The sequence below is a fragment of the Otolemur garnettii genome, unplaced genomic scaffold, assembly GCF_000181295.1.
Source record: "Otolemur garnettii isolate 467f Iridium unplaced genomic scaffold, OtoGar3 scaffold00019, whole genome shotgun sequence".
In the NCBI taxonomy this organism is placed as follows: Eukaryota; Metazoa; Chordata; class Mammalia; order Primates; family Galagidae; genus Otolemur; species Otolemur garnettii.
The window spans coordinates 19,394,950-19,420,987 of NW_003852414.1; the positions used below are offsets into that span (position 1 = coordinate 19,394,950).

Below are 26,038 nucleotides of genomic sequence, written 5' to 3' on the forward strand. Positions count from 1 at the left end.
GCCTTAGACACTTGAGCCACAGGCGCCGAGCTAAGACATTGTTGTTTGGCGGACCCGGGCTGGATTCGAACCCGCCACCTTAGGTGTATGTGGCTGGCGCCTTAGCCGCTTGAGCCACAGGCACTGAGCCTACATTCCATTTTTCAAGGGCAAAGTGAAGCGTGTTCTAGTTAACAAGCCCTATTGGAATAGTAAGACTTCTACACACAAAGTGCACTTTCACTTTCCCCTGGCCTCTGAACCGAGTTCCCGTAGCTAATTCAACACTTGCAGAGTCCCTGGCTTTCTATACCAAATACTGTGGCCTGGTACACAAGCTGCCTACACCCATAGGCCCCAGTTTTCCAATGAAGCTACATTTTTTAAAAAAGACAGAAAGAGGCCAGGCATGGTGGCTCACACTGGTAATCTCAGCACTCTGGGAGGCCAAGATGAGAAGATTACTTGAGCTCAGGAGTTTAAGACCAGCCTGAGCAAGAGCCAGATCCCATCTCTACTAAAAATAGAAAAATTAGTGGGTGTGGGGGTAAGCACTTGTAGTCCCAGCTACTTGGGAAGATGAGGCAGGAAGATCCCTTGAGGCCAGGAGTCTGAGGTTGCTGTGAGCTAGGCTGACACCATGACTCTGGTGTGGGTAACAGAGTGAAACTTGGAAAGGAAGGTGGGGAGGGGAAAGGAAAGTGGGGGGAGGGAAGGGGAGAGAAAGGAAGGGAAAGGAAAGGAAAAGGAAAAGGAAAAGGAAAGGGCATATTTTAGTTCAACTACACTGGCACAACCTGAAGTCCCAATTCAGAGACATCTGTTAGTTAAATTACTTACACATCATGCTCATGAGCAAATGGCAGCTTTAAGAATTATCTAGAGACAAGCAAGGTCTGGCTCACACAACCAGGTCTGGATGAATAAACCTCAGGCATCCCCTCGTAGGGGAACTCTGGCTCTGCCCAAAGGCCCTGCAGAGTTCCACACACGATCACGAGATGGGATCATTGGGTTTTCTGCTGAAGGACAAGTGCCTTCAGCAGGTGGCATAAGGGGAAAAGCTTTGAGTGGACACCTTTCTAGATGATTCCACCTGAGCAAGGGCACCAAGGAGGTGTGGAGGTGTGGGGGCCCCTTTGAAACTCAGTCACTCCCGGAACCTCTGGCTTATCTTTGTGGGAGATGAGGGAAGAAGAGGACACAGCCTCTACCTTTAAGGAGTGTGCACAGTGACAAACGGTAACACAGCCCCAGGTCCTCCATGACGGCATCTCAGAGAATGGGTAGAGGATTCAGACTGGCATGCTCAGGAAGCCTCCAGGTTCGAGTAACCCTGGAGACGGCCCTGAAAGATGGCCAGGACTCTTGAGGGGTAGAGTGGGAAAGGGGACAAGGAAGCAGAGTAGTATACTGAGAGAGAAGAGGAGAGCTCTCCGTGTTTGCTGCAGTGGGACGAGACAGACACGTCCTAGAGACACACAGGAAGCACAGAATGAAGGGCCTGGAATGTCAGACTATCTGGATAAGCCACACTCCATAGGTGATGGACAGCCACTCATCAATCGAGAGAAGAAGGGTGTTCTCCTACAGAATGCTATGAGATTGGTTGGTTTAGCAGTGCACAAAAGAAGAGGTAGAGAGTAAAGGGTGTTGTAGTTGTCCAGGTGTAAGGTGAGGGGGTACAGCACGGGGATTCCTAAGAAACAAAGAAAAGAAAGAGAAAGATGCAAGAAATACTATGCAGGGCGTTGTAATGGCAGACCCAGGAAGTGGGACCAGAAGAGGAGTGTTCTCCATCATCCTGCTTCAGCCCCGATGCTGTTCCACCCCAGCCTCATGGGGCTATCACTGGCAAGGATGAGGTGTCTTTTTCACTGGATGCTCCAGCTCTGCATTCTGAGATATGTGGCATGTGCTATGCTGATTGGCTGAAATGCATTGTCACATGCTATGCTGATTGGCTGAAATGCATTGTCACATGCTATGCTGATTGGCTGAAATGCTATGGCATGTGCTACACTGACTGGCTCAATTGCATAGGTTCAAACCAGAACCTAACATGGGTTTGTCTACAGAGCTCTAGAAATAAAGGACCAAGTCTCTAGAACAATGCTCTCTAAATTGTACTGATTCTGTACCCCTCTTAGTACAAAACCCTTTAGGTATGAAAGCCCCAGTATAGGTACTACGATTTATAAATTATAATAGAGATACCACTATACTAATTTCTTATGTAAATTTAAAACCTACACAACATTAAAATGTTAAAGAATTAGATCGAATAACTAAAATAAATTTTATTTAGCAACAATATAAATAACATTTCTGCTTTCATTAGAAAAATCTTATTAATAAAAATATTTCAAATGAGACTCAGGGATAGGTCCTCAATTGTTTTATCCTTGTAACATGGCTAACAAAAAATTCTCAGGAATAAAAATCTCAGCTCTCTTGTTATCTTGTGTACAGGTACTTGTGTTTTTTTTTTTTTTTTTTGAGACGGAGCCTCAAGCTGTCCCCCTGGGTAGAGTGCCATGGCATCACGCTCACAGCAACCTCCAACTCCTGGGCTCAAGCGAGTCTCTTGCCTCAGCCTCCCAAGTAGCTGGGACTACAGGCGCCCGCCACAACGCCTGGCCATTTTTTGGTTGCAGCCATCATTGTTGTTTGGCGGGCCCAGGCTGGGGATTTGAACCCGCCACCTTAGGTGTATGTGGCTGGCGCCTTAGCCGCTTGAGCCACAGGCGCCGAGCCGGTACTTGTGTTTTTAATATCATCTTAAAACCACAATGTCCTTTTGGGAATCTTTTTTTTTTTTTTAAGAGACAGAGTTTCACTTTGTTGCCCTCAGTAGAGTGCTGTGGCATCACAGCTCACAGCAACCTCCAGCTCTTGGGCTTAAAGGATTCTCTTGCCTCAGCCTCTGAAGTAGCTGGGAATACAGGTGCCCGCCACAACATCTGGCTATTTTTCCTTGCAGTTTGGCTAGGCCCAGGATCAAACACGCCACCCTCAGTAGACGGGGCCAGTGCCCTACCCACTTAGCCACAGGCGCTGCCTGGGAATCTTCTTAAATTCTTTTTTCTGACGGTTGGTTTAGGTAGAACTAGGTAATATAATCCACGAATCCATAGGACCAGCCACGTGTAAACTACTGGTGCCTTGCCAGGCAGGGGGCAGATGAGCAAGGATTCTCTGTGGGTCCACACTTCCTTCAGAAGGACTCCGAGGTCTGTGACTGTGTCCCTGACAAACCAACCATCACTCCAGAATGATACTGTGCTTCTTAATCTCTTTCTTATTATTAAAGATGGAATTATCAGTGAAAGTTCTAACTTTCCTTTCTGCATCCCAATGAACCATCCTGTCTTTCCACTTTGGAGAATCGTCAGGGCTGGGCTTACAACCTTCTCCAAATTAAAGCAAGAGACAAAATGAGGAACTCTCCACAGATGAAAATGTGGAGAGCAAAGCTCAGAAGCAGGAGGAAGAAGCAGGGTCAGCAAAGCAGGGAGGTAAATGTGCTTACTCAATCTCATAATTAAGGAATCTTAGTTTTAGAAAGATGGGATCAGTCAAGTTTTGGCAAACAGAGTCTAACATTTCAGCAAAGACAAGGGTGGCCTGGTGTGGTGGTTCATGCCTGTGATCCTACCATTCTGGGAGGCTGAGACGGGTGGACTGTCTGAGCTCAGGAGTTCAGAGAGTGAAATCCTGTCTCTATTAAAAGCAGAAAAAACTACCTGGGCATCATGGCAGGCACCTGTAGTCTCAGCTGCTTGAGAGGCTGAGGCAAGAGGATCGTTTAAGCCCAGAAGTTTGAGGTTGCTGTGAGCTATGACGATACCCATAGCACTCTACCCAGGGGAACAGTGGGAAATTCTGTCTTAATAAAAGGAAGGAAGGAGGGAAGGAAGAAGGGAGGGAGGGAGGGAGAGAGGGCGGCAGGCAAAGTCCTGGGCACTTCCTACTATGAAGAGACTAAGATATCTGGCGACTCAAAACCAATCATCACCCTTTGAGGAGACACTTTCAGTAGCAGGGTTGGGCAGAAGCCACATCATAAAGGGGCCAGCAAATGAAGTGATGAGGGAGGACATATGATATATAGATATTTGGAGATCCGGAGACATGATTTTAAAGAATTTAAAGAAAGCAACCAAGAGTAAGAATAGAGGGAAAGAAGAAAAACTAGTAGGATTCTGAAATCATCACAGTATATATGGGAAAACCATTGTTCTGGAAGTCATTTGGAATTTCAGAAAACAGACCCATACACTAAATACTGTCAATAATATTCACATTAAGTGTTTGCTTCATTTATTCTATCTTAAAATCCAGACTAGAATGACCTACCTCCTAGACCTAGATTTTTGTCCTACTGACAGTCACACATTTCAGCAGTGCCAGCCTTCCCACATCTCTGTCTGTATAAACCAGCTCTTTGTGGTGACGATAATGACTGTTGCCACTGTGCCCCCCCTCCTTCCCCAGCCCCTCAGCACAGGGCGGGCTCTGGGCAACAGGCCTTCTTTTCTATCTCCCTTCATTGCTCTCAGGCCATTGGGGTGGCATTGATTAATTCTGCCATTATCTGTCCTGTTGGAAGGACAGGAGAACACTTGAGTGTATAGCACCACGCCCTGCCTTTCTCTTCGCTTCTCTGTTTCTGTAATGGCCCTGGCATTCTCCCAGACACCCAGACTCGGACACTGCACTGATTCTTCCTTCCGGATGTCTCCAGCAAGGCCAAGCTGCTCCTTTAGGGCTCCTCCCCTGTAGCAGGGACTTTCACAGTCAGACCCCAGGTGTCAACAGGCATCTGTTCTGACACCTGTTCTTGTTTACACAGCACTTCAAAAATTATCCCTAATCTTCCCGACATTCCTTCCCACTCCTCCTCTATGCAAAAGTCCTTCACCGGTTACCTGACAGCTTACACCGAAAAAAGCACAGAACTTCAGCCTCACAAATGTTTTTGAGAGCGGTAAATTTGTATTCATTCAAAGGTAGAAATCAGCACCAAATACCTAAGAACTAATACAAAAATTCTGGTACAATACATCAAATTCCTAGCAGCATTGGGAGAGCACTTCCACTTGTGTTATCAGTTCTTCTCAGATGGGACATGGGATAAACTTTAGAAATACAGACCACAGTAGGGTAAGATGTGCGAATGGTAACCAAAGACACTTTCCTGTTGTTGAAAATCCTCTGGCTGAGATTTGTCTTTACAATCTCTCCAGAATTTTAAACCCCAAAAGGCACTATTAATGGCTCCCAAGTTTCAAGGAGTAAACTACCTTCTGGAAAGAAACTGGCACCGTTTTGAACTGAATTAATAGATTTCCTTTCTTGAACCTCAGTGGTGACTTACACTTCCATAAATGAGCCAACCCCATCCACACCTCCCAGAGCGGAGAGTTGGTGCAGGGTGGGTTCCAAGAATGCCCAGCAACTGTGCATAAACACAGTGGCCGGTGGGGGCCTTGCAGAGGGGTTCAGAAGAAGGACCTCTCACAGCCACTTGGCAAACTAGCAGATGGCATCAGAGTGACCCTGACAGATGTATGGGTTTTCCCTGGGTAGAGGGGGGTAAAGAGAAACAGCGCAGTGGACGGAACAGTGAGAATAGACAGAGACAAAAAGAGGATGAACAAAATTTGAGGAGGTGCAAGGAGAGGCAAGTGCGGTAGTGCGAACAGGGGATGGGGTTGGAGCACACAGGGGCTCACTCTGAGGCTAAAGGTCTGTGCTTCTCCGTCTAAGCTGTCAGGAACTGGAAATCTGGGAAAGAAGGAGAAGTCAACGGCAATTACCCACATTGATGGGTTACAACAGAGGAAAATGCCTAATGCTACTGGGATGCACAGAAGGGCAGCCAAGTCATCCTGGGTTTCTGATAGGAAGTTTCCTAGATATCCTTCTTCTCACTGGTAAATATGCGAATGGATCACCTGGGAACCTGGCTACCGTCTCAGGAGATGCTGCTGCTGGCAGTCTGAGGACCACACTATGAGTAGAAAAAGGGCCCAGAGGACTAGATCCTAAGACTAAGCCTGGATCAGTGGGGAGTGACAGCATTTCCAGCAGAGGACGTGATGCCAAAACGGCCACAAGGGAGACCACAACATGGACCACACCTGTCCTCGGGGATCTTAAAGAGGTAACTGAGGACTAGGGGTGGACAGGCATTAAAGGAATCTATGAAAATATCAATAATCTTGGAAGTGTGATGTGGTCTTCTGAAATAGATCTAAGAGCTCTCCCATTCTTCTAGAGTGATTAGAAGAAGAAACCTAACTTATTGACAGTTCCAAACTATACAACTTTTTTAAAGGGAGTTATTTGCAGTTCTTATGGGCTCTTGAACCTGGGACTCCCCCAGGTCAATGCCTGATCCTGCCTAGGTGAAAGGTAATTATGGACCTTCGACACACTGGTTCCAAAAACTTAAGAATACTTCTTTTCCTGGGTAGGTTTTATAAATACCTTCACAAATATTTTTTATTCTATCATATGCTCACCACATAATTTTTCATAGTAGCAAAGATGAACTTCAGCCAGATTTATATCTCAAGTAAACAAGAATTCAAAGTAAGAAGGTGTCCTATAATCAATGTCCAGGATGCTGTTCCAGAAAAGACAGGATGAAAAATTCTAAAATGGCATCTGGGTATGCTGGGTCATTTTATTTAAAATAATTGTGGTGGCTGCAAGTAAATGAATGCAGCTTGCTACTGAAAAAGGAAATGAAATACACACATTTACTGAACTCTTGAGTACAGGGAGCACAGGAGTCTGACATGCATGCTCTGTGAAGTTTCCCTACTACCCACGCCATGTGTTCACCTGACCCGGAGCTGTATTGTGGAGATACTCCGGCACATTTCTTGAGTTAGCGTTCTTCAGAACATAGTTTCTATTCAGAAGTTTACAGTATGCTACTTACCACTGTGGTCTTTATAAAGAAAAAATAAAAAGTCACTCTAAATTACTTTTTAAAGAGGCACACTAACTTTTTGAAAAAGTTGTATTGACCAAATAACAACAACAATAACGGACTTAGTAAAAACTTAACAATTATTCCCAAAATGATTTGCCCAAATGAGCAAAAGCATCCACATCTGCATAATAAAACTTAACGACCTGACTGTTACGGTAAGTAAAAACGACTAGCCATAGACCTCCAGGAAATTATTTCAATAAGCAGCCACCTCATGGAGACTGCTGGTGAGTCACAGTTTGCCAACCTGTTTCTACAATCTTCTATAAGGTTTTTAGGAAAGAAGCCACAAAAAGACAGATACTATATATTAAAAAAGGGGAGGAGGAAGAAGGAAAATATAAAATGAACGAACTCACATTGGGTCCCAGAACAAGTCAATAAAGTCAATTGAAGTTTTAATCATACTGTTTACCGTTCTTTAAAAAAAAAAAAACTCAGTAAGAGCAGCACCCACCATGTTCCTAGTCTAACAAAATATGGGAACTTTGTGCAGTTAAACAGAAAAAAGAGCCCCCAAACAGACTGGCTGCCTAAGTTTTAACGTAACCCAGGATATACCCAACATTCTAATGCAACCCCAAGATTTGAGGCATCACATTCAGCATGTACCCTGCCATCCTTTAAGGCCACCCCACCTGTTGCTGTGTGAAATAGCTTTGCCCTGGAGGAGGTCCTACCAGGACTGAATAAACCAGCAACAACAGCAAATAGACATTCATAGCCAGAGAATCGGGTTTGGATTTGCAGAAACACAATTCAAACAATTTCAAAGAAATAGCTGCTTTATCTTTTTGTTCTAAAACCCAGCAAGAAAATTTACTAGAAGGAACATCGAACACTTAAGTAGAAACTTCTTTCCGTATGTTTACTTTTATATTCAGAAAAATATATGTACTTGTATATAATAAATAACGTGTCAGGCTCGGCGCCTATAGCTCAACCGGCTAAGGCGCCAGCCACGTACACCTAAGGTGGTGGGTTCAAATCCCCAGCCCGGACCCGCCGAACAACAATGATGGCTGCAACCAAAAAAAAAAAAAAATGGCCAGGCGTTGTGGCGGGCGCCTGTGGTCCCAGCTCCTTGGGAGGCTGAGGCAGGAGACTTGCTTGAGCCCAGGAGTTGGAGGTTGCTGTGAGCGGTAATGCCACAGCACTCTACCCAGGGGAACAGCTTGAGGCTCTGTCTCAAAAAAAATAATAAATAAATAAATAAATAAATAACATGTCACAGATGGAGTGTCTGTGGCTTCTCAGGCAGGCTGGCTTGTCCCCAACCTGTAGCTTCTCTAGGTGGTTCACACCATGGCTCTCATTGCCCCTTCTCTGCTTGTCCTAGTTTGCACTGCCCCTCAAAGTGACCCAATGTCCCACAAAGCCTCTTTGTTGTTCATGATGGTCCCTGGGGAAAGACACCCTCCCTTTGTTTCTAGAATATCTCGGAAACCTACACAGAAGGCAAAAGACCAAATAGGGCTGATCCCATTGGCAGCTGTCTGGCCTGCTGCTGGGAGATGGAAAAGGTCCCCTGGATTAGGACCTCACGCCAGAGTAGCACTTTCCATCTGTTCCAGATTACACCACAGTTGGGAGCTGGCTTCTTCCTACTGCCCTTCTGAGAAGGATTATCTTCGTTTTACTGACAAGACGCTGGCACAGAGGGCTACACTCATCAGATGTGCATGAAATGAAAATAAAGCCGTCCTGATGCTGAATCTTTAAGGAGGCTCTGGGGCCTCTGAGCTCCCTTCTAGTGAGTACCAGAGAACCAGAGGCGGCAGATAAGATAACAATCCGAGCAGCCCACAGCACCGCTGCTAAGGAGAGGAAGCCGAGGAACAGCACATCTGATGGAAACCACAGGGAATTTCTGAAACCAGAGTCAATGCCCCTTACTGGAATCTGGCCAAGCTACCAGGCAGATGCTTTAGTCCTTATGAAACGTACCAGTGGGCTTTTAAAGAGGGGGAAGAGATATTTTCTTGCATTCTACTGAAGGATGCTCTACCAGGGGTTTCCAACCTTTTTTCCTTTCTGCCTCACACTGGAAGAAGACAAGTTGTCATGGGCTATATGGTAAATACACAAGCACTAAGAAAGCTGATTAGCCAAATTTAAAAACAGTCCATGAATACTTTTCTTGATATCCAACACTACAGGTAAGCTTAAAATCCACATGCGGCCCACAGCCCATAAGTTGGACACCCCTACAAGGAAGACAGTGTGGTCATGTGGAAAGATTTCTGAATGAGGAGACCAGAAACCACCATTCTGGTGCCAAGTCTGCCCAAGTTAGCTCTGTGACATTGGACTAGTCATGTTATCTCTCTGGACATGTTTCTTCATCTATAAGTCAAGGGAACTAGACCAAGATCTTGAAGGTCCTCCACCAGCTCTAATGCCCTGGTGACTATCACATAAAGAGAAGCAGACAGCAGGGCACAGTGGCTCATACCCCTAATTCCAACACTTTGGGAAGCTAAGCTGGGAGGAACACTTGAGGCCATTAATTCTTGACCAGTCTTGAGCATAACAGTGAAAACCCACCTCTACCCAAAGTAGGAAAATCAGTCAGACATAGTGGCACACAGCTATAGCCCCAACTACTTAGGAGGCTGAGGTGGGAGGACCACTTTAACCCAGGAGTTCAAGGTTACAGTGAGGTATAGTGAAGCCACTGCACTCCAGCAAGGGTAACAGAGTGAGACCTTGTCTCAGAGGAAAAAAAAAAATTGCAAAAGTATATACAAGGTCTGGCAATAAAGTTCATAGACTTGGCTCAGCACCTGTGGCTCAAGTGGTTAGGGCGCCAAGTAGATACACCTGAGCTAGGGGGTTCGAATCCAGCCCAGGCCCACCAAACAACAATGATGGCTGCAACCAAAAAATAGCCGGGCATTGTGGTAGGCACCTATAATCCCAGCTACTTGGGAGGCGGAGGCAAGAGACTCGCTTGAGCCCAGGAGTTGGAGGTTCCTGTGAGCTGTGACGCCACAGCACTCTACCCAGGGCAATAGCTTGAGGCTCTGTCTCAAACAAACAAACAAAAAAAGTTCATAGACTCATGCTAGGAAAAGTGTTACATGCTTCATTGCTGAGTATCAACTATGGTCACCTTCGATGCACCTGCCTTAGGAAGCTATGCACGAAGATCAGGACGTAGTCCACCCTTCAAAACAATTTTGGAACTCTTTTTCTGGAATGGTCATGAGAGGTCTGACATTTAAGTTCACAAACTCGCCACTGTGCCCTTAAGTTGGCAGCACTATACAAACAACTCAGTAAGGTTCTACAACCATAGTATATCAGTATCTCACAATTATATTTCAATCGACGTGTTGCAATATCTTGCTGAGTGGTGCTCATTAATGCTGTTGTGCATTGGGGGGGGGGCAGTTTTTAGCCAGGGCTGGGTTTGAACCCACCACCTCCAGTATGTGGAGCCGGCACCCTACCCCTTTGACCCACAGGCGCCACCCCTGTTGTTGCATATTTTTATGTGTCATAAGATAACAGCTCTGATGGTCATTCCAGAAAAAGAGTTCCATGATTGCTTTGAAGAATGGACTAGGCACTGGGGTCAGTGCACAGTTCCCAAGGGGAGTACTTCAAAGGTGACCACAGTGACATTCAGTGATGAGGTATGTAGCTTTTTCTTGGATGAGTCTGCAAACTTAATTGTCAGACCTTGTAGGTAAATAGCTCTGGATTTCAGGAGACTAGGTTGGAAAAAAGTTTTCATAAAGTTATCAGTTTACTAATTTAATGAACTGACATCTATCTTTTACTACTCACTGGGAGTCATAGACTTTGGTTTCCTAGTAATTGTTCCCAGAGGTTCCAAGGTTCCAGTAGTGAGTTTTCAGCAGAAGGGGAGTCTGAGTCCTCTAAAGATAGAGAACAGCTCAGCAGCGAGAGTTCTCCACTCTCTCCCCACGTCCACTCCTTACCCCAATTACACACTCTGTACCGGAGTTTTTCTTTCCATCAAATGAACAAAACAGTTACTGCTCTCACCTCTCTTGCAGAGATATTCTCAGCTTTTCCAGTTGTATAAGGAGAGCAGGAATACCTAATGTCACCATAATATCGAACATTTAAACATGCTCTAGTTCAAAGGCCTTTTACCTGCTCATCATCTTCAGGTACCCTAGACAGCAGATTATTGTCTCCCTTGATAGTATGTTTACTAAATGAAGCAAAAGAATGTTTTGCTTTGTAATAGAAAGACATTTTAAAACTGAGATTTTTTTAAGTGTGTGGAAACATGTATGTTTACCTACCTACAGGGCATATTTACATACATGTGTATACATGTACATGTTTGTGGGTATTCTTAGTCCTTTGGTTCTGTAGCCTTCAACAAGAACCAAAAACACATCTATTACAGCTCTGTATTTGTCAATAAACAGTAAGAGTGTCTCACAGGCTTCAGACAAGTCACCAAGGCTTCCAATTTCATGCTTTGAGATAAAAGAGTTAGTCATACAGGGTGGCCATCAAGTTCAGCACACTATTTTAAACTGTACACGAACTTTATGGCCACCCAGTATAGTTTTAAAATGGCAAACAACTGTTTAAATCACCCAAATGACAGTCCAGGATGTCAAGTATGTCAAATGAAATTTATTGATTAAATGACATATAATTTTAAATATATGCTGAGTCACAAATAATGCTTCACTAAAGTAATGTACCTACGCACACAAATAACATCAAAACCACGAAGAAGATAAAACTGACACAATGTAAGTGCAACAGCAAACCTTTTGTGTCTATTTATTCCTGTTTCTATATGTGCCATCCTCATCTATCTTGGGGCTCCTTATATTTCTTCTTTCATGTGGTATGATCTCCAGCGTAAGCTTTTCTGATTTTTTAGGAATATTCAGCTACAACACACATATGCACATTTCTCTTGGAATCATTTTAGTGACATTTGTATAAATCCTAAGCTATGTAAGCTTACAGGGAAGGGGGAAAATATTTGCTGAGATATATTATTAGAGGAATTTAAATCACCAAATAGTCCACATACAAGCTAAATTCCCTAAGTCAATCTCCAGACTAGATGGCAGAGAAATGGTACCAGGAAATAAACATGCAAAGAACTGACACTGTTTCTCAAAGTGTGATAAAACTCATTGTTTCTTCAATTGCTCTAAATATCCACAGAGTAATATAGTATAAAAGGTGGCAGGAACAGCCAGACAGGATTTGAGAATACTCTGTGGCTGTAGGAGAATCCTCTCTCCCTCAAACCTACTGCCTCTTCTAGAACACCCCACCTTGGTTGATAATACAGCAGTGCTGGTAGGTATTTGGGTAATGAGGGTTCCGTCCTCACGAAGGGATTAACACAGTTTTCAGGGGACTGGGCTAGTTCTCTGGAGAATAAGTTCTTATGAAGCAGATGGCCCTTTTCATATGCACTCCCTCACCATATGCAGGCACTTGAACCTGGACTTGCCAGCCTCCAGAGCCATGAACTAATAAATAAACCTCTTTCCTTTACAAATTAACCAGTCTCAGGTATTCTATCATAGCAACAGAAAATGGACTAAGACATGGACAAACTGTCCCATGAGCCACAGGCAGGCAGAAGCCCCAGAGATACATGGTCACTAGAGAGATAAACCAACATGCCTATTCCAGCCATTTCTAATCTCCCTGTTTTATAGTAAGGGATACAGCCAATTCTATTTTCCTACAATCTGTGGAGTTCTGTCAAGCAATGTCTAAGACACTGATAGAAATGCACTGATTCTGGATCTCAAATCAAGTAACAAATGTCCTTGATTCTCTGCTGTGGACAAAACGCCATGGGAAGGCCAATGGAAGCACCAAATATATCCTCTCTTGGCTGTGAAGTTGTGTTGGCATCAGACCAATTTTTTTTCTTCTTATAGATATGAATACTTTGGAGGAAATAAATGACCAAATAGGCAGAAACAAGGGTGAGTTTATTGCCTACCTAGCAGAGGAAGCCTCCTCACTCAGAAGGAAGTTCAGCAGGGCTCCCAGAAATGAGGTCAGAGCAAAACGGACAATGCATGTCAAGCAAGGCAAGAATGAATTCATAAAACCATCAGCTCTCCTCTGTGACCAGAGGCCTTCACAGAGCCTGTCTTCACCAGGCCAGGGTGGGTTACATTAAGATTCTAGCAGGCCTGGGGCACTCAGCAGACTGGCTGACACCTGCAAATCCACAGGTCGGTAAGAATTTGACTTTAACCACACAACACAACCACCACCTAATAACTCACCATACCCTTCAAACCCTATTTTATGTGAATTGCATTTTTTTTTCCCAAAATCAGGGTAACTTTTAATATGGGCTTCCAGGGTAGCCAAGGGTCTAGGATGCTAAGGGATGTATCTGCTCCTCCACCTGTCATCAGCTGGCTTTCTGCTGTCAATTTTCACGTTCTGCCTCTATCTCAAGGCTAGCTCTCCAGGAAAGAGGTCTCTCTGTTTTACAACACTCCCGTCTAGGCAAGTTAGACAGATCATTAAAAAGCTGCATTGGTGCCAGAGTAAATTAAGTGTTGGGTTTTTTAAGTCAGCCATTTTTAGTTATTGGAAAAGCGGTTTTGTTCTGCCCCAATCAATGAATTTCTATCGAAGCGTATGTTTCTCTAATACACATAATAACTTGCACTTGGCAGTGGTTTAATCATGTGCACAGGGCCAGCACTCCTTCAGAACAAAGCCCAGGAGTGGAAGCCAGGCTCCCATGAGTGCAGGGACATTCCAGCCGTTCTCTGAGTGCTGCTCCTTAACCCAAAGCATCTGTCTTCTCTGACCGCAGAAGCTGCCTTCCCCCTGGTTAGCCTGCACTGGGCAGAAGGCATCTAGTCTCAGGCCACTGGAGGATGGGGCCATTACCTGGGCTCTGGGGTCCTGCCCTGCACGTCTGCAACTGAGGTGCTGTCTAAACCTCCCTCCATGTGTCCTGCCTTCCAGCCTGACCCTGACACACAGGGGTGCCGGGGCTCCCGCCCAGCACCCGGAGCTCTGGCATCTGCCACCTTTGCAGCCCTCTGATAATGCGCTTAGCCTGGCAGTGTGCAGACCTGCCCAGCCCCTGCACCAGCCTCTCCTGGCCGGGCACTGCCACCACTGCCCCTATTTCTTTTTGGGCCACCCCCCAACAGCAAAGTTCTCAATCCTGAGCCAAGCCAGAGGCTGGTGCCTGCACCCTGCTGTGGGGATAATGGCCTCCAGGCAACCCCCCACCCCACCCCCCACAGTAAAATCCAGCTCTGCCAAGGGAGCACTTTTGAGCTTGCTCCTCTCGAGGAAACCTCTGCCCAAAAGGAAATGCTGCCTGGCGTGTGTCTGTGTGTCTGCACATCTCTACACATCTGCCCACACTCCCGGACGTGACACAGAGCGGCTTCACCCCCACGGAGGGGAGACCAGGAGAGGAGGGGCTGGAGAGCAGCTGTTCTGACCCTGTCTCAGTTCTGCATTAAGATCCTGGGTAGGGGCAGGGAGGTGCCTTCTCAATCTTCCAACGCCCATGACAGCCTCCAATTCTGACTCAGTTGGTCTAGAATGGGGCCTGAATGTTCATATAATTTTACAAGCAAACTTCCCAGGTGATTTTAATGTGCAGCCAGAGCTGAGGGATGCTGATTTGGGAAGAAAGAAACAGACCATCAGCTGAGACTCCTCCCACCCACCCCCCACTGTACACAGGTGGATGAGAAAACAAGCTTCAAAGTACTCCCTGTCCAGTCTACAGAGTAACCATGAGAACTGCATGTTGAGTTTCGGCACCACGCTTCATTCAGACAGCATCTCTTTAACCAATCTGAGCCTCAGTTTCCCCATCTGAGCAAAGCTGTGTTTTGCTTCTCCCATCCCTCAGTTTATACATCTTTTCTCTGTCTCTCATTTATATGCAGACCATTAATACATCTGCCTTTCTACCCCACAAAAATGCTTTATGAGTTGCCTTGAAATTAGATTTCAACAGCACCTGTCCGCTAAGTAAATAACACCACAGAAACCATCAACTCTATAATCCAAGCCAAGGTGCGTTACACCAATGATGTGAGATACGGTGTTGCACAAAACGCTCCACTCAGGGGCTGCAGCTAACCTCTGTCTGAAGAAGCTGGTGCTGAGCGCACAGATCCAGCCCACTGCTGTCGAGGTCAGCACAGCAGCCGCCCACCCTGATGTTTATTGGGATTTTTTTTTCTCTCTGAGCTTAATATCTACTTATCCAGTAGAAAATTCATTTTGGAATTATTTTCAGGGCAAGTACGAAGACGTCCTTAAGGATATATCAGCTCCGTGACTTTAATCCAATGAAATAAATAAATCTCTCACCCCACAATGAACTCCGCATGTAGGAGGGCAAGCCGCTCTCAAATAGGCCTTTGGCATAAAAAACAGCATGGAAATATACAAACGACTGGGGGATATGGTGGAATCCAGAAGGAAGGGGATCCTGTCTCCAATGACTTAGTTATGGAAAGCCCCAAAATATTTTTTTTCTTATATGCTGCTTCAGAAAATATCAATATTCTAGATAGAATCCTAAATCAGGGCTGAGTTCTAAAACTGGACAGTCAACTGGTCATCTCCACCTGAACATCTCCAAGGTCCCCAAATTCAGTGTGTCTATAAGAGAACTTGTCCGCTGCCTGGCTGCTCCTGTATTTCTGATTGTGGTTAATTCGGCCACCATTCACCCAGTCATCCAACTCAGACACCCAGAAGTCCCCCTCAGTGCTCTACCCACTCCTTCCAAATCCCCAAGTACTGGAGAGTCCACCTGTTCACACTCTCATGTCTGCCCCTTCCAGCCCAACACCACCGCTGCTGGTTCAGTTTGTTCCCTCTCCACTTCTCTACCACAGTCTTCCAAGGGCCTCCCCGCTATCCCCCTGCGGGTACTGAGTCCCGGCTCCTCCATATCCTGCCATGAATCATCCTCATGGAACAGTCCTGATCATACCGCTCCTTTCATTAAAAACCCTTTGCTGGTTCCCCACTCTCTACGGCAGTGTTTTTCTTCCTTTATTATCTCACGGCACACTTGAACCTACAGTTAAACTTCCATGCCGCACTTAAATTATGTTGATCAAAAATAAAAGAGAAAGAAAATACCCTTGCTGTGCTTTGAACGTCTTTGGAAAATAATTTAATTAGTGATGTTTAAAATTTTTCTCGGCATACCTAAGATCCTCTCATGACACACCAGGGTGCCACAGCACAGGAGTTGAAAATCACTGTTCCTCAGGATGAAGTTCAAAGTCCAGGTATGCGAGGCCCTCGGCAATCCCACCTCTCCACCCACAGGTGTTCCCCAGCCTCTCGCATCTCCTCATCACTATTTGGGCTGGGGCTTCTGGCTAGAATCTCCCTCTGCATTTCTGATCCAGCAAAACATACTCATTGTCTGGACCCACCTCTTTCATGAAACCTTCCTTCACATGCCACTCAAAGAAAGAACAAAACACCCCTACCCTTGGTCATGCTCCTATTTAGTGACAAAACTGTGAGCTCCCAGAGGGTAAGAATTGTATCTCATCTCTTAAATTCAGTGCTTAGCGGTGCTGCCCGACGCACAGTGGGAACTTAATAAATATCTGCTAAATGAATGAATGTCTCCATGGCAACACTCAGAGTGGTTCCTTCTTCTCAGCCCAGAGACTTTGCTTTCAGCTGCTTATGATACGAAACTTCCTCTTGTTCCCCATATAAATCATCCACAGAGGACCCCCAAAAATAAATCCATACGGGAGACCAATCACCTTCTTATCCCGGAGAAATCATTTCTTTGTTCTTTACTCCTGAAAGGGAGGGGGTCACGCTTCAAGGCACCCAGGCAGCTGAGAGTAAGAAACTATTGGAACAAGGTCTTCCAAACCCCTGACCTCTCCCTGAAGTGACTGCCTGAGTGAGACACAGATGAAGACACTAATTAAAGCAGACCATCCACAGCATAAGCAGGACTGGTTTATAAAACCTACATCCGTGCCCCCTGCCCATGAAGATGGAAAATAACACCAAGAATCAAACTGACTTCCTCAGTTTTTCTAAGCTTGTAACAGTCACATAAAAATAAAGGCATCCCCCTCCACTCAGCAGTGGATCCCCCCTCAGCTTACAAGACAGAGCCTTTGGAAAGTTCTGGGCCTACCCAGAACTCCATCCAAAATGTCAAATTATCAATAATGTGTCTGCAACTTAATGTCACCAGCAAGTAACTTCATCTGCAGCACTGATTTCATATTGGAAAATGGGCAATTTAAATTAATGTTTCATTAACATAGTGTTTTCCTGCTTGATGCTAATGTACTTAATTTGTTTCCCCAGCTTCTCTTCCATAGAATCATTTCCTGCACTCCTCCTCAGGATAATCTGAAACTCCTTGGGCTCCTAATAGACAATCCAGAGAACCTAGAAACCAGCCCAACAACCAAACAAATAAGCGAAAACCCTTACGAAAAAGAGCTATGGAGACCCATTCCTTCTTCAACACTTATCACGTCTGTTGCGTGAAAAAAGGTCAGAACAGGACAGACCTTCCTGACCACCGCAGTGGTGCTGAGTTTATATGGAGGGGGCAAAGCATCGCTCGGGACCCAGTGAGAGAGAAATAGGAGAGAGGGGTTACACAGGAAAAATGTGAGGAACGGGACATTTTGTTTTGAGACCCTAGAAGGCTTGTCCTCATTCCGCGTTTCCTTATCTGTACAGGGATTCTTGCTATGTGCTGGTTCCAAATCCCAAAAATTTCAAGGATATTTCGAACACCTCTTATTAATAGCAACTCTTAAAAAATGTCCTTAGCACACTGTTCAGATACACTGCAAGTATGCACAAGCAGGTACCTTATAAGGGCCTGTTCCCCCAGACCCCCTGAGACACAGGGGGGTGGCCTAACCATGACAGCACACGGAGCAGAACCAGACTCCCTGCTAATGAAAGAGCATCCCGGGATACATTCATCTACGTGCACTATTATCACAGAGAGGGCAAGATTTAGATGCAATTCCATTACACATAAGGAGCAATAATAAAACTCAATGAAGAGGGGAAGCCCCCTGTGGAACCTGCTGGGTACCTGAGGCCACGTCTATGGCAAAGAGGGGGAGAAACTGTAAGCTAATGTAGAGTAACCCTGGAGGGCTGATGTTCCAGGCTCTGCCACTTACAAGCAGCAAGGCTTTGGGCTCATGGCTTTATTTTGTGAGTGTCATTTCCTTAGTATAAAATAAAGCAGCAGTAATGGCAGTAGCAGTAACACTACTCACAGCAGCAGCGGCAGCAGTGACCTTCAGCCAGCACCTGCCATGTGGCAGGTTCTACACTAAACACTTTACACATAGTTAGGGCCATCTCACCCAACCCTTAGAACACCCTGCCGGGAGGAACTGAGGACTCCATTTCCAGAGGAGACTCAGGGTTCTGTAACGGGCCCAAGGTCACTGAGCTATCAAGACCGGCAGGTGTCAGTTCAAAACCAAGTCGGCCTGACAGCTGTGTTCTGCAGAAGTGGTGACCGCCTCCAGCAGTGGCAGCGAGCATTACAGACATAATAGATCCACATGGCAGCTCTCTGCACACTGTGTGACCATCTGGTCATCAGCCACCACTGGCAGCCTCTGGCCCTCTCGGCAGGCCGTGGGACAGAGACGCAGGGGACGGGGCGGCCCCTCCCGCACTTACTTTCTCAGCACGGCTATCTCGTTCTCTATGCTGCTTTCTTTGCCCTTCAGCGCCTTCTTGGGGATACACTTCACCGCAAAGAGTTTTCCAGTTGCCTTCTCTTCAGCTAAAACCACTTCAGAAAAGGCCCCGCTGTGAACAAAGAGAAAAAGAACATTCAGATTCAGAAAACTGATTTCATCATGACTCCACGACCCCTGCCACTGACGTGTGGGTGACAATAATGACAACATGCGCCCAGGCAGCCCAGTTACTTTCACCCAGCGCGGCCCCTCACTGAGTGTCTTTATTTAAAAAAACCCACATGGGTAAGTGTGCTCCTGTGCAAAGGGACACCCAGAGGTCAACATGGGTCTGGTCACCTCCTGGTGCCACCTGTCACCTGCTGCTGAACATGACGTGTCCTCTGGAGCCAACAGGAGTGTTCTCATAAGAGCTCCCCCCCTCCCCCGCCCCTGCAAAAAGGACCAGGTCCCCAGAGACTAGAAAGTCACACTACAATTCTAAGGTTCCCACCGGCCCTTCATCCAGAGGAAATCTCAGAGCACTTTGCAGACCCTGGATTCCTTCTCCCAGGTAGGTAATGAGATGGTCACAGTGTGAGCCGCAGACCTCATGGTATCGACAAGGGGTAATTAACTGGCTGGGGTCCACCAGTCTTCATTAAGTAGCCTGTTTCCTTTTTAAACCAAATAAACAAACGAGAACCACACAATCAACTGTCTCCAGACCCCAGCAACTCGGGCTTTGCCTAAACAGGCCAAGGAAATGCCACAGCCACCGAGGGCTTCCCGATCCCCAGACTTTCAGAAGCAAGTCATCTTTCCACAGAGAGACTACAAAGCTGGCTTCTACACCATCAGAACTCGCCTGCTTCCGGATACAAAGGCTCCTGTATAAAAGAAACCACCAGAAGCCCCAAATGTGTTGCAACACCAGGGCCTCAGGGCCTGTGTTCTTCAGTCACCATCAAAGAGGTGCCTCAACACGGGAACACGCCTTTCGTGCCGCCCTCGCCCATCTGAAAGGGCTGCACACTCTGTCACGGTCCAGAGGAAGACAAAGGCATGATTTTCAAATCTTTCCAGTGAGAGGAATTCACTTCCACCGAGCACAATTAACTCTGAGTCTGCGGGGCAGGTTCCTATGGGAACGTGAACTCTTGTGAGAGAATTCGGTCCATCTGTCTCCAAGGCCTGTACCTAACTGCCCACACCTGAGGGGCAGAACGCAGTCATCTCAAAAGGCACGAACGAACAATGTCTGAACAGGGACCTTCTGTCCAAACCCACAGATTATTGTCAAGTAGGATTCTCCCCTCAGAACACTATCTGCTGAAGCTTTACAACCAGCCAGAAGAAAAATCATTAAAGATATACAAAGACCCACAATAGATTTATCACAGTGTAATAGATGGCCCAGTGGCTTTCTCCCGAGAAATCAATTGATACTAACTCTGGGGACTGTTCCTGAGCCCATGAACCACCTCTCCCCACTCACATCCTACTTGAGGGGAGATGGGTGGGTTTGCCTCACATGGAGCTTTCAGGGGGAGGAAGACCCTGAACAAGCAGGCACATGTCCCCTTTCACTATCCTCCAGGAGGTAGGATGAGAGCTGTGTCAGAGAGCAAGAAAACTCGGGCTGAATGCAGCAGCTCATGCCTATAATCCCAGCACTGTGTAGGGCTGAGGTGAGAGGATCATTTTAGGTCAGGAATTCAACACCAGCCTGGGCAACATAGCAAGACCCCATCTCCACCAAACGTTAAAAAATTAGAGGGGCACGATGATGCACGCCTGTAGTCCCAACTACCCAGGAGGCTGAGGCAGGAGGATAACTTGAGCCCACGAGTCTGAGGCTGCAATGAGCTATGATGATGCTGCTGTGATCCAAACTGGGCGACAGAGCAAGACCCTATCTCTAAAAGAGAAATAAGTCAAAGAGAAAGGTGGGTGGAAAAAGACCAGGGTTCAAAGACTATGGTGACTCCAGACACGCCATTGCATTCATTTTCTCTCTCGGCCACTTGAATCCCTAATCTGCTGGTCCTGGGTCTCTCAGGTTGATAAGTTCATTTTCCAGAAGAAGCAGTGGTGGTGACCAACTGCTAGGGCCTGGGCTGAGAACTGCCACAGGGCCTTCCTCTTCCTCGGCCACCCCCTCACTGTTCTCTGCACCCACAATGAGTTCTTCATCTACATATCTGTGTGAACAAACAGGACCACCTATACCAGCACAGGGGCCCCCTGCTGCAGACATCAGGAGCCCGTGAGAGAACAGAGCTTCTGTCAGAAGGAGGCTGCGGCACACATCACCCCTTGAGGGTTGACAGGCTGGGAGCGGGTCGGGAAGAAAGGTCTGCTGGGCAGCAGCAGGAACTGACGCCAAGGCCAAACAGTGGTGCCAGTGACTGGGGGTGGGGGACTACTAGTGACCCACAGTAAGAATAGGACAGTGGCACACAGGTATGTGAAGAGCTGCATGAGCTAAGCAGCCCCAGGGGTGACAACACAGGACCAAGGGAACTGCACTCACAGTTCCTGAGCACAGTACACAGAAGTGACATTCAGCTCCACTTCACAGACGAGGGTGCAAGTACTTAAGGGGCCAGAGAACAAGACTCCATCTCCCGTCCCCTCCTCAGCACAAGCACATTATGCTAGGCTGACCCATGCCGCTGCCAGGGCTCACACTTCACAAGCGCCGCAGGTGACAGTGACGGAGGGTCAGACCCTGTCACCGGGTGAGCTGCCATCCACCCTTCCCCAGCGGTGGCTCTGTCATTTACCCAACCAATGAGCATTCACCTCCTTGAAGCTTTGCAAAGACGAAGCTCTCTGGTCTTCTTAGGGTACACAAGATTAGCATAAATTGTTATTGTTCCCACAATAAATAGGAATCACTTGAACATCCTTCCCCTGTTCCAGGAAAGCTAATTAGAAACGTGAAAAACAAAACTCGTGAATGAGCAGTCTGAGCACTTTCAATGTGATTATACAACACAGGACACAGTGGGGTGTGTGTGTGTGTGTGTGTGTGTGTGTGTGTCAGAGAGAGCTAGAGAGAGGGAGCGAGGGGGAGGGAGAGGTAGGGAGGCAGGTGCTGGTGGCAGTAAAGATGACAGCAAGGAAAATGATCTGAGAGCCTATAGAATAAAAGCCTTCAGACAGCCCAAGAACATAAATTCTAAGGAACAAAAGCAGGAACAGAGTGACAAAGTTTTAAAAATACAAAGAGGTCAAAGCAGGGCGCACACTCCGTAGGCTGTTAAATACAAGTGTTGCGCATTTAAAACTGAATGGCCAAGCACCACAGCCTCATTGAGCCTGGCGTCCAGAGCTGCTAGTCATCTGGGTGTGGCCTCCACTGTGCCCGCTGCTCTCTGCAATCTGAACTTCCCCCTCACCACCTCTATCTGAAACTAGCTGAGCTGGCTCCCAGAGGGTCCTCTAGCTGCTGAACCCAATGGCCTTTTCTCACTACTCATCTTACTGGTCACTGGTCTAGAGGGCCTTGTCCTCCTTCCTAAAACTCTCTTCTGGGTTCCACAATAGTCCTCTTCTCTGTCTTTATGTCCTTTCTCTTCTTCCTCCCTTCAGACACCAATGGTCCCCAAGATTTCATCAGAAACCTCCTTTATTGCTGTTCTATAACCTCCCCCTGGAAAAATCTCAGTTGTCTCCATAGCTTCACCCCCATCTGTCCCCTGTGGGCTTCTTGACCTGGATCTAGTTTTTAATCTCATATACAAACCTCACCTTCCCAGCTGTCCCTTGGGGCCCTGACCAGCCTCTCAAGAGCACTGTCACCAGGCAGGGTGTGGTGGCTCACAGCTGTGATCCCAGCACTCTGGGAGGCCAAGGCAGGTAAACTGCCTGAGCTTAGGAGTTAGAGCCCAGCCTGAGCAAGAGAGAGATCCTGTCTCTAAAATTAGCAAGTGTTGTGGCAAGCACCTATAGTCCCAGCTATTCAGGAAGCTGAGGTGAGAGGATTACTTGAACCCAAGAGTTCTGAGGTTGCTATGAGCTATGATGCCATGGCACTTTACCCAGGATTAAGGAGTAAGACTGTCTCAAAAAAAAAAAAAAAAAGGCACATTGCCATAGGGAGAATCAGTATCTTCACCTTAGAACTTTTCTCTTTCCTACATTCCATCTCTCATTCCTGGTGATCCAGTTGACATAGACTAGAAATCTGTCCACTTGACTCCTCTCACTCTCATTTCCATTGCCAAGTGCATTCAGGTCTTCTGATAAGAAGACGCGCAAATGCTCATCTGTCCTTCCTTCCCCACGCCATGGCTCTGGTTCATGCCTTCCTATCTTGCCTCTGGTCTTATCCTCATCCTTATCTCCAGACTCCCTCCTGGTCCCCGGCCCCCAGCAAGCCTGCCTGCTACCCCACTATCTCCTATCTGCTATTGGAATTCCTTTTCTAAAACAAAGATCTCATTATGTCATCAACCCTAGTTATGCTGAGGTTTCAGGTCTGTAAGATAAAGTTCAAATGCCTCTGCAAGTTGCCTGTGGCCTTCAAAGGCCTTCCAAACCCAACCCTAGCTTTGTAGGCTCATCTGTCACCACAGCCACCGTACACTGCCTCCTTGTCTTATGCATGTCACCTCAACCCAACACATCTGTCACCTGCACAAGCATACCCATGACCTTTCATTCCACTGGCCTTCATCCAAGTTCCACCAACCTCCTCCTGCCTTTACTCCTTGTTCTTTCTGCTTGGCAAAATTCCTTTTATTCTTTTCTTTTTTTTTTTTTTTTTTTTGAGACGGAGCCTCAAGCTGTCCCCCTGGGTAGAGTGCCGTGGCATCACAGCTCACAGCAACCTCCAACTCCTGGGCTCAAGCGAGTCTCCTGCCTCCGCCTCCCAAGTAGCTGGGACCACAGGCACCCGCCACAATGCCTGGCTATTTTTTGGTTGCAGCCATCATTGTTGCTTGACCGGCCTGGGCTGGATTCGAACCCACCACCTTAGGTGTATGTGGCTGGCGCCTTACATGAGCCACAGGTGCCAAGCCTGTCCTTTTATTCTTTAAAGGCTAAGATGGCCTAGTTCTTCCTCTTACAAGGTTTTCTCAGTTGCCTCTCATGGCTACCTTCCTTGTGAGGTGCAGGCTTATGCCCACATTGCTGCATTTACTCATTCCACTGCAGCCCTCCACATCTTGCCTACCCAGGAGCTGAAGTCAAGAGCAGGAGTCTTAAGTCACCCTTTTCTGTGTCTCCAAACCTAATGACACTTGGCACCAACTGGTGCCAGTGCCCAAAACAGTCTTGATAATTGCTGTCAGGTGGGGCTCTCCGGTTCCCTGTTTGTCTTTCCACCCTTCTCCTGGGCTGTAGATCTGCAAAGTAAGTAATAATACGCTAATGACCTTCCACTCATCATGCAGGGGAATAGTCCTCTCCCTTTCCTCCTCCATAATATATTCCTCTAAGTTCCTATGCGACCCTGTGCAGAAAGAACCTCAAAGGTTTCTCTCCAGGCACAAAAAATTTTTGAGTCCTTCCAGATCTATTTTAAAACATGCGCGTCTACGCGTGAATGCTTAAGTAACATCATACAGCTGAATAATCCTGAGATCACTGTTTGTTTAGACTGGTAAAAATATTAAATTTGTGAATTTATGATACTTCTTTCTAAAAAATCTTCATCCTGATTAAATAAGTAAAATTTGGTAGAAAAGAAAAGAGAAGGCAGATTTTTACACAGATGAAAGGACTTTAGAGAATGCATAATCGTGTGAGAAATTAAAATTCCAATGTTTTGAAAATCACATTTTTTCAAGAAGTGACATGTATTCGATTTATAAAGAAAACCATTATTCCACTTAAAAAAACTAACACATTTTTATCAAAATGAAATCTTTGTGGCAAATTACTAGAAATGTCAAACAAAAAGTTATTCTCGGGATGCTAAATATTTTTTGCCCCTGATGAGGTGTGCAAACTGCAAACATTGAATCCTTCCCCCTTTTCCTTCAACATTTCAAAGAAAATCAAATCACTAACCTGAAGGCATCTTTCTTATACCGTGACTGTTTCCTTCCTTACCCAGAAGGAAACAATCTTTGAAGAGCTGGATTTCCAAGACTAAAAGCAAACACATTTTCTATAGTGACTAAAGAATTTCCATAGTGACTAAAGAATTCTCAATGACTACTTAGGCTTTTAACTTTGTACACTATGGCTCTGAAAAAGGCCACTCTGTTTTGCTTTAGTTCATCAATTTCAATGGACTCCTATCCATGCGATGAAGCCCATCCGATGATTTGTACACAGTCCTCTCTGAGTGAAAGGATATTGGATATTTTAGGGTTTTGTGAACTACAGGTAGACACGTGTCTTCTAGTGGTTAAAAAATTCATGGAGCCATTCAAAGTATCTTAACTTGTTATCAGCAGATGGTGACAGAACTCAGACCTAAGCCAAGCCCAGGAATATGCTGGCTAATCCACCTACTATTATTACAAAAACAGAAACAAGAATCTGTTTCTTTATCATCTTTCCCAGTGTGTGATAATCTCTAACCTGAAGTTGTTAAGAACAAGTATCAAACTATTTACAAAAAGTACCACACAGGCCGTTTGCTATAAGCGCCCATCATTTAAATATAAATTCTTTTCTCATACTAGAGCAATTTCATCACAAAATGGACAAAAATTTAGCCTCCACTGACCTACTGGGACTTTCACATTTTAGGTGCCCCACTATTGTTAGTCAAACTGAATTGGTGGAAGCTTAAAAAGCTGCCTCTGATTTTTTTTTATTATTATTAAATCAGAAACACATAGATCACGTAAACACTAATGCATTTATGGGGTACAATGTGCTGATTTCACATAGAATTAGGAATGCTTACATAACACTGGTTAATATATACCTCATCTTGTTTACTTAATTATTGTGTTAAGACATTTATACTCTATACTAATAGATCCGACATGTGCCCTTGCATTATGCACCATAGGTGTGATCCCACCATTCACCCTCCCTTCATCTGACCTCCTCCCTCCCCTCCTATCCCTCCCCCCTCCCTCATTCATCTTGGGCCATAATTATGATCTATTCTTCATACAAAAGTGTGATTGTAAACTGGTTTCATAATAGTACTGAGTACATTGGATATTTTTTCTTCCATTTTTTTCTTCCACTTTACTAAGTAGGATATGTTCCAGCTCCATCCATGTAAACGTAAAAGAGGTAAAGTCTCCATCTTCTTTAAGGCTGCATGATATTCCATGGTATACATTTTCATTAATCCATTCATGGATTGATGGGCACTTGAGCTTTTTTTTTTTTTTTTTTTTGAGACAGAGCCTCAAGCTGTCCCCCTGGG

The 26,038-nt window shown here is 45.9% G+C and overlaps 1 protein-coding gene across 1 annotated transcript in view; it reads right to left on the reverse strand.

Annotated features, from left to right (window-relative positions):
• Positions 1 to 26,038, reverse strand: part of CAMK1D (calcium/calmodulin dependent protein kinase ID) — a 366,147-nt gene that overhangs the window by 195,444 nt on the left and 144,665 nt on the right. Inside the window, 1 exon segment of the mRNA XM_023511452.1 lies at positions 18,683 to 18,814. Coding sequence (XP_023367220.1) covers positions 18,683 to 18,814 — 132 coding nt within the window.